Source organism: Coffea eugenioides, chromosome 4 (assembly GCF_003713205.1).
Source record: "Coffea eugenioides isolate CCC68of chromosome 4, Ceug_1.0, whole genome shotgun sequence".
In the NCBI taxonomy this organism is placed as follows: domain Eukaryota; kingdom Viridiplantae; phylum Streptophyta; class Magnoliopsida; order Gentianales; family Rubiaceae; genus Coffea; species Coffea eugenioides.
In genome coordinates this window covers 41,214,408-41,226,363 of record NC_040038.1, presented here as the reverse complement: position 1 = coordinate 41,226,363, position 11,956 = coordinate 41,214,408, and the positions used below count along the sequence as shown (strand labels likewise).

At 34.1% G+C, this 11,956-nt stretch overlaps 2 protein-coding genes across 2 annotated transcripts; both read left to right on the top strand.

The window, feature by feature from the left end:
• Window positions 1–1,569: 1,569 nt before the first annotated feature.
• Window positions 1,570–3,830, top strand: LOC113768089 (protein EMBRYO DEFECTIVE 514-like). Its single transcript, XM_027312324.1, has 2 exons — window positions 1,570–2,037; window positions 3,306–3,830. The coding sequence occupies exons 1-2, from the start codon at window positions 1,621–1,623 to the stop codon at window positions 3,627–3,629; spliced, it is 741 nt and encodes a 246-aa protein (XP_027168125.1). The 5' UTR covers window positions 1,570–1,620; the 3' UTR covers window positions 3,630–3,830.
• A 6,910-nt stretch (window positions 3,831–10,740) lies between these two features.
• Window positions 10,741–11,553, top strand: LOC113769369 (zinc finger BED domain-containing protein DAYSLEEPER-like). Its single transcript, XM_027313825.1, has one exon. It carries the CDS (start codon window positions 10,741–10,743, stop codon window positions 11,551–11,553), a length of 813 nt encoding a protein of 270 aa, XP_027169626.1.
• Window positions 11,554–11,956: the final 403 nt, after the last annotated feature.

Genomic DNA, 11,956 nt, shown 5'->3' with positions numbered 1-11,956 from the left:
CTAGATAATTACAATAAACATCTACACTTGAAGTTTGGTGGATTACTAATTAAATTTATGTTTTGCTGATTCTTATATGAATTAAATATTCTATAGCAAATTAAATTAAATGAATATTTGTTATGACATTATTTATTACAATTTATCTCATATATCCTATATCAAAATTTATAAAATATAATATTTAAATATATGTAGTGACCCACTGGTTCAACCACTCACCCACCGGTTGAACCAGTGACCCGTTGACCCACCTCCTTCGCCGGTCTCCTCTCCGGGCCGAGTTTAATAACTATGCTGAAGACTCTTCAATAAAGAGTCAGACTCTTCTTGAATGAATAGAAATTAGTCAATGAGACAAAAAGACTTAATTAATTGTATAGTTAGTTTTAATTACCAAATATTATGTAATATTTATAGAACTGATTAATTGTATATAATATAATATCAAAACATAAATATTATATATAATACCTATATATATAATTATATTATCAAAATATACATATTATAAATATTATCTATATTACATTATATATAGGGCGGGGCCTATCGGGTTTGAGTCTAATAAAATCCAAGCTCAGCCCATAGTTAATATGAGCCTAGTTTTGAGGCCCAAATTCAGTCCGATTCAATGATATTGTAGGTTTATCGGGCTTTTTATCGAGCCGAACGGATCGATTCGGGCTGCCCTGCCCTATTGACACTCCTACTCTTTGGGCCGTCGCGCCATGCCTACTGTGTTTTTGAAAAAAAAAATTCTGAGCCTATCTGTCAGGCCTAGAAAGGATATTCCCAAAATTTCTAGGCCATTGTGCATATGTTGATACCTACGATCCAAATAGTAATATTCGACCGAATTTTTTGCTGGATACATATATGCTAAGGGATCACCGTCAAATTTATTTTTCTCTTTCTCTCTCTTTCTCTTATAAACTTAAACTAAGCCTAATATATATATAAGTATAGACTCTCTTAATAACTTTCAAACTTTTCATTCTTTTTTTATTTTTTATTTATTTTAATACATAAAATCTAAATTTAAAAATTTTAAATAATGGATTATAACTAATCCCATCAAACAATGAAATTTAAAATTTAAATTTTAAGACTTTCTAGTATCTCTAAGTTTAGAATAATAGTTATAAATTATAATGTTGGATTTTCAGATGCAAGGAAAAACCTTCAATGTTTAAATTGAGACAAGCCGTAGTATCTCCTAATTTGCGTGATTTCTAATGTAATTTTAGTCTTGCAGGTGTCCTATGTCAGATTGTGTTATAAAAACATATTAAAAACATTTACACAATATAATGGCCAGCAATACACTAAAGTCTAGATCAATATTGAATATTTTTGGATTAAAATTATTTTGTAATGACTTTTATTTTTAATATTATAAAACTTTTTATCATGTCATTTATGAGACAAAAAGTTGATTAGTAAAAGTATAGGAAAATTAAAGATTTTTTAAGAAATAATGCTCCTAAGTCGAGAATATGCTTGGGAGGTAGTTTAATTTAAAATTAACCGAGTTAAAAAAAAAAAACCCTTAAATTTGTAGGGTTCTTCAAGCTCCTTTTCCTCCAAACGCTCCCTCCTCTTTTAACTCCCTAAACTATGGCGGAAACAGAGCAAAAGCAAACCCCAGAAACCCTAGCCGACGGTGAGGTGAAGGAATCGTCCACTCAACACATGGAAATAGTTGAAGCCCAAGATGATGACGCGGCGGTCGGCGGCGCCGGCGGCTTAAAGCGCGTCAGAGATGAAGCTGACGAGGAGGGAGAGAACAGCGAAGATGTCAAGAAGTTGAAGGCTGATGATAAGTCCGTAGAAGAGGAACGGCTTGAGAAAACGGCTGACGCGGAGCCTAAGTCGTGTTCGGAGCCGGAGCCGGAGCCTAAGTCGAGTTCAAAGCCGGAACTTAAATCGGGTCCCGTCGAATTGGGTCCGAAGAGCTTTGAATCGTCTGTGGAGATGTTTGATTACTTTTACAAGTTTCTGCATTTCTGGACACCTAATGTGAATGTCAATAAGGTAGAATCGATTTAAGCTGATTTTATTTTTCTTTTCTTTTCTATTTATTCTTTTGGGATTCTTGAATTATTAGTCAAAGTTTAGATTTTTATTGAGTGTTTCTGTTATTAATTCTAAAGGGTAATCTGTTTATGCATCCCATTCTTTCATTAGTAGTTGAACCTGTGTAGCATGTTTTGAACGATTGTTTTCTTTTGATTAATAAGTGATTAGAAGAAAATGTTAGTTTTGCTAAAATGCTTATTCATGAGAAGAGTTGAAAGAAATAGGTTTGATGGGAGGAATTACTATTACATTTAGACGAACTTTTGGAGGGAAGAATAATCATACTGTGGAAGGTAGGATTGAGCTAAGTTAATCCTAACAAGCTCGAATTTGTTGCAGTTTGGTGTATATGAGCAGGTGCTTAGTGAATGTTGGGTCTGTTGTGAATTATTTGGTGATTGCGAAATTTTGTTGAAGTTAAGATAGCAAAGCAAAAAGTCTCGAGTGGTATTTTCAGGGGATTGTTCTTTAGTTTGGTGATACTGGATCATGGAATAGAGAGGTCGAATATGGTGGAAAAACCTATACGCTGTATGGTTTTCTGTTTCGCTTGTTATTCAAAAAAATTTTGAATTTGGAATTGATGGTATGCATTCAAGAACTTTTATTGGTGAAAGTTTGATGTTGTTCGTCTGGTATTATAATTACTTGCATCTGTCTTACTAGCCAAAATTGATAACATCCATGTGGGCCTATTTGCTTTAAGTGACTGATGTGCTAAACCTTCCCCATTGCCGCTGATGGTGATCTTTTGGTTGGATTTAATTGGCTGTTTTTTCAAATTTTTGATTGTGTATTGTAGGTTTGTTGACTTGTATATTTTTTTGGGCAATACATCCTTTTGTAGCTGCGGATTTAGATCATAGGCTGATCCTTTTTCATGCTTGTCTTATGTCATGTCTATGGCATACTGCATGCAATTGAGCTTCTTAATTGGTTTAGATTATAAAAAACTGTGAGGCACAATGAGCTGTATACCATGCTCGTGGATTTTAGTGAGAAAGGGTTGCATGATCTGTTGATTTTAAGTTTTGAGCGAGAACTTTGTTGCTCTTCTTTTCTGTTTTCTTTAATTTTTGAACTACTTAAGGTTATCTTGTGTCTAGATGAAAAGGCGTTAGCGACTTTGAAGGTGTTCATGATGCATGGAAAAGAATTTTATCTTTGATGAATCTGTTTCTCTGAAACATCCTGCGCATGCTTAATTGTTCTGTATTCTACAGTATGAGCATGTGATGTTGCTAGAGTTGATCAAGAAGGGTCATTTGGAGCCAGATAAAAAGATTGGTAATGGGATCCGTGCCTTCCAAGTCCGATACCATCCAAAGTTCAAAAGTCGATGTTTCTTCCTAACAAGGGAGGATGATTCTGTGGATGACTTTAGCTTCAGGAAGTGTGTTGATCACATACTTCCTTTGCCAGAGAACATGCAGGTTAAGCATGATGTCAACAAGGTATTGGGTGGAGGCCGTGGTGGTAAAGCTGGTGGCTGTGGAAGAGGAGGACGTGGCCATTACCGTGGAAGGGGTGGCAAGTCAAGAAACTAAGGCCATCTCATGCGTGCATAAATACTTTGGTGGTGGTTGAAGGATCAATACACACTGTATTTCTTCTTCCCATCTAGCTAAACTGCTGTCTTCGCAAATTTTGGCCCATATATCTTATTTTGGCTTTTGAAATTAGCATTATTGTAGTACCTGAAAAATCCAGTTTTAGTAATTAGATCAAAATTAGCTTGCAGATGGTTATTTTGGTGAGTTTACTTGGTTTGCTTTATAGTTGCATGCAAAATATGTCCTTTTTTTAACTTTTTTTTTTTTTTGGTAAATGAAAGGTTTTAAATCCAAAAGCTTTTGTTTTCTTCTTCTTTTCCTTTCTATATTTAGATTTCTGTTCGTTTCTTTACCATTTCTGTTACAATATACGAATTTGGACAATAGTATGTAATTGAGTTTAGTATTTCTTGTAATAGTTTTGATACTCCATCTCAATATAAAAGAAAAATGGTCTAGTTTTGTACCCCGAAATAGAAAAGATAAAAAAAATAAAAAATAAAAAATAAAAAATCCTTGTGCTTAGAAAGAATTGGTTTGAGTCCGGCAGTGTCCCTGTCGCAATTGCAAAATGCCAATCTAACTACCAGATAAAACAGTCAAATGACCATAGGGCTCGCCATTCCAAGCATAATTCTCTTCACTCATAGATGCAAGAAATTACACTTTTTCCTCGTTTTGCAAGAAATTATCCAACATTAACCTACGAATTACAAAGACTACTTGCTAATGAAAAAGGAATGAATTCCACCTCTCTGGGACTTATTGCTGTTACTCAATGTTTAACTGGTGGATCACTATTCCGAGTTAAAGAATAAAGTTCATGTAAAATCTAATAAAATAACCCAATATGAACCAGAAGCAATGCGCTTGAGCCATCAGAAGAGTGCTAAAGGATTACTTCTTTTTTTTTTCTCCCAAAACGTTAAGAGATTTGTATTGATTATAATGAAATTTTATGGTGGCGAGCAAACACTCGAACAAAATTATACAACGGTGTTCAATGACATTGAGGATTAATCACTTCCTCATCTTGACATATGCCTAAAGCATAATTGCTGATTCTGTTGCTAAATATATTTTTTTTATCTTCTCCAACTAAATAAAAGAAACACATTTGAAACAATAATTTCAAATTTTCGATGTCTTCCAATAATGTAGCCAACCACAAGTTGTTGGTGGCATTGTTGTTTAATGGATTCAAAACCAGTAAGAAATTACAGTTAGGTGATCAAATTGACTAATGATTAACAATGGAGCAGGAAAAAAGGAAATTACTCTTAGCAAGAAACATACCATAAATTAGAATTAAAAATTTAATATTGGATTAGGATTTTTTTTGTAGGGATATTGGATTAGGATCAGGTTTAGTGTTACCATGTACAGTTGTAATTAAAAACTTAATATTGGATTAAATGCACCAAGCCCCCTTTTAAGTTTGGTATGATTTGCTTCCACCTCCCTAACATTTATTATTATTATTATTAGTATTATTTTTGTACTTTCCTCCCCTTAACAAACCATAGGCTAACCGTTTATCGAGAAAATATTAATGCCCATAAACCAACTAGCAATTAATTGCAATCATACCCATGAGTGGCAGATCAAACTTTTTGCTTTGGAAAAATGCACTTAAAAATGGAATTCCACCACTTAAAAAACCGTCATGCATTTGAATGTGTGTAGAGACCAATTACCTTTTCTTTTTTTGGGTGCAGCAATAAATCACAAAACTTGCCTTGGAAAAATCATAGAATAGTTGGCAAACAAGCATAATACGTAGAAGGATCAGTAACCCAAAAATATTTCCTCGGAATTTAAAAATGTTTAGGATATGCATATGGGCACAATTATATCAGTTGTTATATTTGCATTCAATTCCTTCAATTGACCGTCATGATTTGAGATTTGTGGAGGAGTACCTTGAATAGTAGTAATAATTTACTAAATTTTGTGACACGTTCTTTTAGTTTGAACCCCAAAAAAAAAAGGGAATATTTTGGAACTTAGATCTTAATTTTTTTTTAAAATTTAGATCTTAATTTGACCTGTAAAAAATGGATTAATCTTATATATATTGTCAGTGTATACACTATCACCATTAGATATATGACACATGTGCAAAATTTGAATTTAAAATTCAAAATTTATTCATGTGTCATCTATCCAATCGTGATAATTTATATACTGACAGTGTATATAAAATTTACTCATAAAAAATAAAAGAAAAATAAACTACAAAATGATAAGAGAAGCTTGCCAACGAGAAGTTGAATGGAAAAAAAATTGGAAATAAGGTCAGGCGCAATCAGAACCCCTCAACGTATTTTAAGGATCCAAATTGATGTGGGTTAACAGAAGGAATAAAGTTCAATAAAAATAACTTTAGGGGGAAAAATCTAAATCACATCAAATTTACGGGGCAACTTAGTGCAATTAACTTTAACATTCCATCCTTTAATGAAGAAAAGGACTATTCGCTTATTTTGGATCCACCTCATTGCCACTTTCATCCATTGTACTTAAAATGAAATACGAGTACTATTTGTTTTCTTCCCTTGTATAGACAAAGGGAACAAATTGAGGAAATTAAAAGGGGAAGCAACCGAAAAGACCATATAAATGTACAACATTCGCTATCTTTCCCAAGTTTACAAGTTATGCACTAGTCTCTACTCAGCAACAAATATGTTAAGACAGTTTCATTCTTTATCACCAAAATTTGTTAGTTTAATGCGATCATCTTGATCCAACAAGCTAGGTTTTCCATTAGAGCAAGCCCAGCAAAATTTGGTGATGAGAAATTCATCATTCTATTTAGGGTTAATTACACTTGCCCCCTAAGCTTTGGGGGTTAGTCACGCTTTATTACCCTCAATCTTAAAAACATGCACTTTACGTCCATGAAATAAGGTGTAGTCGAGTTGAGTCAAACTTGAGTTGCATCATACTCGTGCTCGGCTTGAAAATAAAAAAGTACTACTTTAACTCAAACGAGTAGAAATTTTTTAATTCGAACTGGAGCTCGATGTCATGTTCGACAACTTGAGTTTGACTCGAAAAAATCATGCAGTCTACAAGCCTTAATGAACTCGAGCATTTGGCTCGAGTTCGAAGGTAGAAACACGAAATTTTAGCGGTAGAATTAATTCCAACCCTATTGAAAACTAACTCATTTGTATACAAGACATTAAATATAACATCAAACTGAGCTAAAACTTGCATTGCTATATAAATTTGCATAAAAGGCTCAGAAATGAATACTAACAAATAGAATTAACTGTAATTCACATAGAATTCCAATACCAAAAGGTTCAAAACCAATACTAGACCAACTGAAGACAAAAACTTTTAACTTTGGTTTGGCCATCAAAAACCAACAAAGCCAATGTGATTAAGTGATTCACACAGAAGGAACACATTAAACACAATTCTGCTTTGTACAAATGACAAAAAAAAAAAAAAGGGACAGAAAAAGGATAGGTTAATTTTACCAAAGTCCTTGAAACCTTCGACAGCCTTCTTCCTTAACAACAACAACATAATTCTTTGAATTCAATCCCAAGAAGTCTCTTTCTATCTCAGAATTAGAATTATCAAGAAACACCAAAATTCAAACAAAACCCAAATTTCCAAATTTCAAATAGAACCCACAATTTAATAGATCAAAAAGAGGTCAAAAAAGACAAATCCCAGATTTCAGAATCATTTCTAATATCGTTTGTAGAAAAAAAAAAAAGATTTCAGAATCATTTACAAAGCCCCAGAGCCATATATAAATACAAGATAACAACATCATAGGTGAAATAGTGAAGTCAATTGTCAAGAGTCAAGACTTGAGTCAAGTTCAAGTGTCATTAAACATATAATAAGAACAGCAACACTACAAAAACACCATATTAACTGTTGCTACCTAGTACCAACTCCCAAAACAGTCAGTTCCTACTTCCTACGACCCGAAATAAGCAAATGTTAATTGTTGAACTGTTCAAGCAGCTAACAAGCTGTACAACTTCTCCCTAAGCTATCCAACCCATAATTCACACTTACACATCAAACGGATCAATAAACAAAGAGCCAAGAAGATTAGTTTGGTCAAAAAAACGGAAAGCCTTTCTTCAACTGTTTTCAATCCCACCATAAGCAAGTATTATCACCAAAAAGTAAAAAAGTATCAAGTTAAGGCATTTTATTAGGATAAAATTAGATCAATAAAACAATTACCACAACACTAGACCTGATCAGTCACGACATCTTACTGTTGGAAGTTCAGAAGTAGATAACAAAAATAAGTTAGTTGATTAAGGACTAAAACCTCCTAATCCTTGTGTTCAAATTATCAAAAGATGTTATAAGCGGCATCTCAATATTCACAAAAAGATGCATGAACATGTGAAAAAAAAGGTTAAAAATTCTTTTTCACACAATATTCAACTTTCAGATTTCTCCCTTCTTTCTTTATGTTTCGTTTTAACTCCTTTTTTTTCCTGAGGAAAGATGGTTAAAGTGAACCTTGATGGAAAGATATTTTTCTTGATGAAGTGATCAAAACATACTCATCAGTTTAAACTCAAGTAATTAAATGAGTTGATGATAAATGTCACAATTAACATTCTCTTTTTTTAATGATAAAGAAGTGCAGTTACATATAAATTTCTTCACTGTAACCTTTTCTTGTATTAATGGCTAATAATGTGATATACTGAGCTAGCCCACCACTAACGTTACCTATAAATCTCATCTGAAATGTGTGTAAATGTAACTTACCAAAATCTATCTTCTATCCAATGACCTGAAAATATTAATGACTTTTTTTCCTTTTCATTTTCGCCAAACAAATGATTGGTGCGTTATACTTGGCAGTCCTGCCACAAGCGTGCAATCTAGTCATTAAGCCATAATTTATAACATGAGGATCGTTTTGTTTTTTTCTTTTGATAGATTTGATTTTTTTTCCACACGGTTCAAGAAAAGTTAATTAATTTTGTTGGAAGAATAAATCTAGTTCACTGTCTTCCTAAAATATCCTTACATTAAACGGAGGATGACTAATTAGCTTTACAATAAATAAATTAGGTTATACTCAATAACAACTTACATTAAATAAAAGCATTTTAGAGAAGTTACAAATTAACTATATTTTTCATTTAAAAAGTGGACTATAATTTGGGATGGATAAAAAAGAAAAATAAGTCTATCAAAGTTGGACGGAGGGATTATGTATTTTCATTTTGCATTGGCAATCTGTTCATTGTTAATAATGCTGCCTCTATAATGATGTTTTCATCGTAAATGGTGTTCTGAAGAACGATATCTGGTCTATTGTTAATAACGTGACTCAAGTAATTAAAGCAAAAGCAGCTCAAGAATGCGCACAAATATTTGATTACAAGTCACAAAGCCTCAGATTAGTCACTTCAACTCATAGTCAAAATATCAACTCTCAACGAGTTGAATAATATCTGCATTGCAATCTAGTTCCCAACTAAACAATTTTGTTGTCACGGTTGATAATAGGAGTGGAGCTGAACTGAGTAGCTCGACTCGAGCTCGCGAGCTACTCAGTTAGAAGGCCGAGCTCGAGATTGCTTGATCGAGCTCGAGCTGCTCGTTAGAACTAGCGAGTCGAGCTTGATCTCAGACATTTGATACTCGAGAACTCGACGAGCTCTATCGAGTATCGTATAAAAAATAAAAATATATATATAATTATTAATATAGGTAAATAACTTATGAAATTTACAATGAACTATTTTACCACCTTTATTTATTTGTGTGGACAAAGTAGGGATTTCATAAATCATAATTCTTATTTTTTGTTTTTAGAAAACTTAATTTGAAAACATTAAAAAGGAAAAGTTCTTAAGTTCTTTTAGTAGAGAGAGACCTCCCCACAGGCATTGGCTCATAATTCTGAGGGATACCTCTCAATTTAGGTAATAAATTATTATATGGTGCAATGAACCGTGATAATTAAATTAAAAAGAATGGTCCACAAGTTGCATTCTCCTTTTAGGTGTTAGGACATCCTACTTTAGGCAATCAAAAGGAATCCCAAGTGGGCCAAGTCTACTTTAGCTAATAGAGGTTTTCCACCATACCTATCATGAATCAGCCAGTCCCCATCAAGCCTTTCTTCCTCTTTTCAACTCTCAAGTCACGTCTCTTCCTCGCTGGTGAGGGGTAAACTTCAAAGACCGCTGCTGGCTTATTACCCCTTACCTCATCTGTCTCCTTGAAGTTGGAGGTTTTCAGCACCACCTTAACTTGAGCTCGTGGGAAGCTGTCAAGGGTGAAAGGGTACTAATTTCTTTGCCTTTGTTTCCCCTTTAGTTTTCTATTTTTTTTTGGGTTAATGGTATATATATACATGTTTCTTTTAGTGATTCTCTTTCAACTCTCATTACCCATTCGGCCATTCCCTTGCCAAAGACAATGAATTAGAGAGTAAAAAGTAGAACTCCACCTCATTCAACTCTCTCTGTTGTAGAAATATTTTCAAAATTAAATGCAATGGGTTGCGGAGGAGGCCATTTAGCTATAGCATCCTAAAAGACAAAGGACTAGTGATTAGTAAAGGCACTAGATTATCACATTCTAGATTATCACTAGAAACCGTTATAAAGTCAGCAGCTTTTGGTCCATTTTGCACATGAAAACTGCAAAAAAAGGAAAAAGAATATCACAATTTAAGAACATATTAGAGAACTTATGAGTGTCTACAAGAAAGTTCCTTATTCTTTCTTATATCCGAGGCTACAAATACATCAAGGTTAAGCAATAGATAGATGCTTCAGTGGAAGAGCTACTTTCATGCTCAATTAAACGAATAATGATGAAATTGGAACTAGCATAGCAACCCCTTCATTAATTATTAAGTCAAAAAAGATTAGCTATTCTCTTTTATAACCAATTCCCTTGCCCTGATTTGAAAATTCGTTATCTTTCTTTAGCTTGGACTGCATGTGTTTATGGACTGATGTCAACCCAAGACAAGGGCAGTCAACCCGAGATTTCTTGTATCCCACTAGTTTCCAATGCTAATTCATGTACTTCATTGATATTGGAGTTGGACAACCCAATATATGTCTCCAATGAGTCAACGATGAATCCAGGAAACACGATGACTAATCCGATTACACAAAGTACTGCTTTGGGTAATATACAAGAAGGACAACAAGCTGTGGTTGTTGACGATAACAATACAGAAGGAGAAAAGGATAAATTAGATGAAGATGATGAATTCCATATTCCAAAACGAAATAAAACTTCTGAAGCTTGGGAGGACTTCAACGAATTTGAAGAAAATGGCAATTACTATGCCATTTGCCGTTACTGCAATAAAAAGCTATCAAGGGGTAAATCAAAGCAAACATCTAGCAAGTGGCGGCACCGGAAGTCATGTCCATCTAGAAAAGCAAGTTTAAGACAAGCTGCACAACAAACGAAACTAAACTTTCAGCCGGCTGATGATGCATTTCCTACTGTACCACCTTTGCATACTGGAAAATTTGACATGGAGAAAATGAGAGAAGCAGCTGCACATTGGATTGTGATGTACGAACATCCCTTCACCATTCTTGAAGAAAAAGGTTTGAATATTTTCCTAAAGCGTAGCATGTCCGAGTGGCAGAAGATCACTAGGGGAGTAGCAAAAAATGATTGTATGGCAGTCTATGAACTTGAGAAAAAGAAGCTGAAGAGCAAGTTGAGAAATGTGAAAAAGGTGAGCCTCACAACCGATCTTTGGAAATCCAAAAATCAAAAGATCGAATATATAGTTATCACTGGCCATTGGATTGACTCGGATTGGAAGCTACAAAAGAGAGTGTTCAACTCTGTTCACATACCACCTCCTAGACGAGGGGTTGAGATTGCTGCTTCACTCTTCAAGTGTGTGAAGGATTGGGGGTATTGAGCAGAAAATACACACAATTTCAGTTGACAATGCTTCGGCCAATGATGGGGCTATTAGAGTTTTGCGGCATGATTTTAGTAGATCGAAGAAGCTATTAGGTGGCGGCAAGTTATTTCGTGTTCGATGCTGTGCGCATATCTTGAACCTTATTGTTAGCTATCGTGCTTCCCTTCATCTAGATATGGTTCAAATGTTGTTGTGTGTAGGGGACTGGTGTAGAAAGCTTCACGGGATCTCAAAGAAAGTGAAAGTAAGTTTTATTGTTTTATCATTCAACTTTTGTGGCCAATTTCAACAAGTTATGACTTCTTTTCTTTCTAAATTATTTGCCTTGGGTGGTTTTTATTGTAAATGCAGCAAGCTAAAATAATCAAAGAAATTGAATTGCCCAAGATTTGAAGCT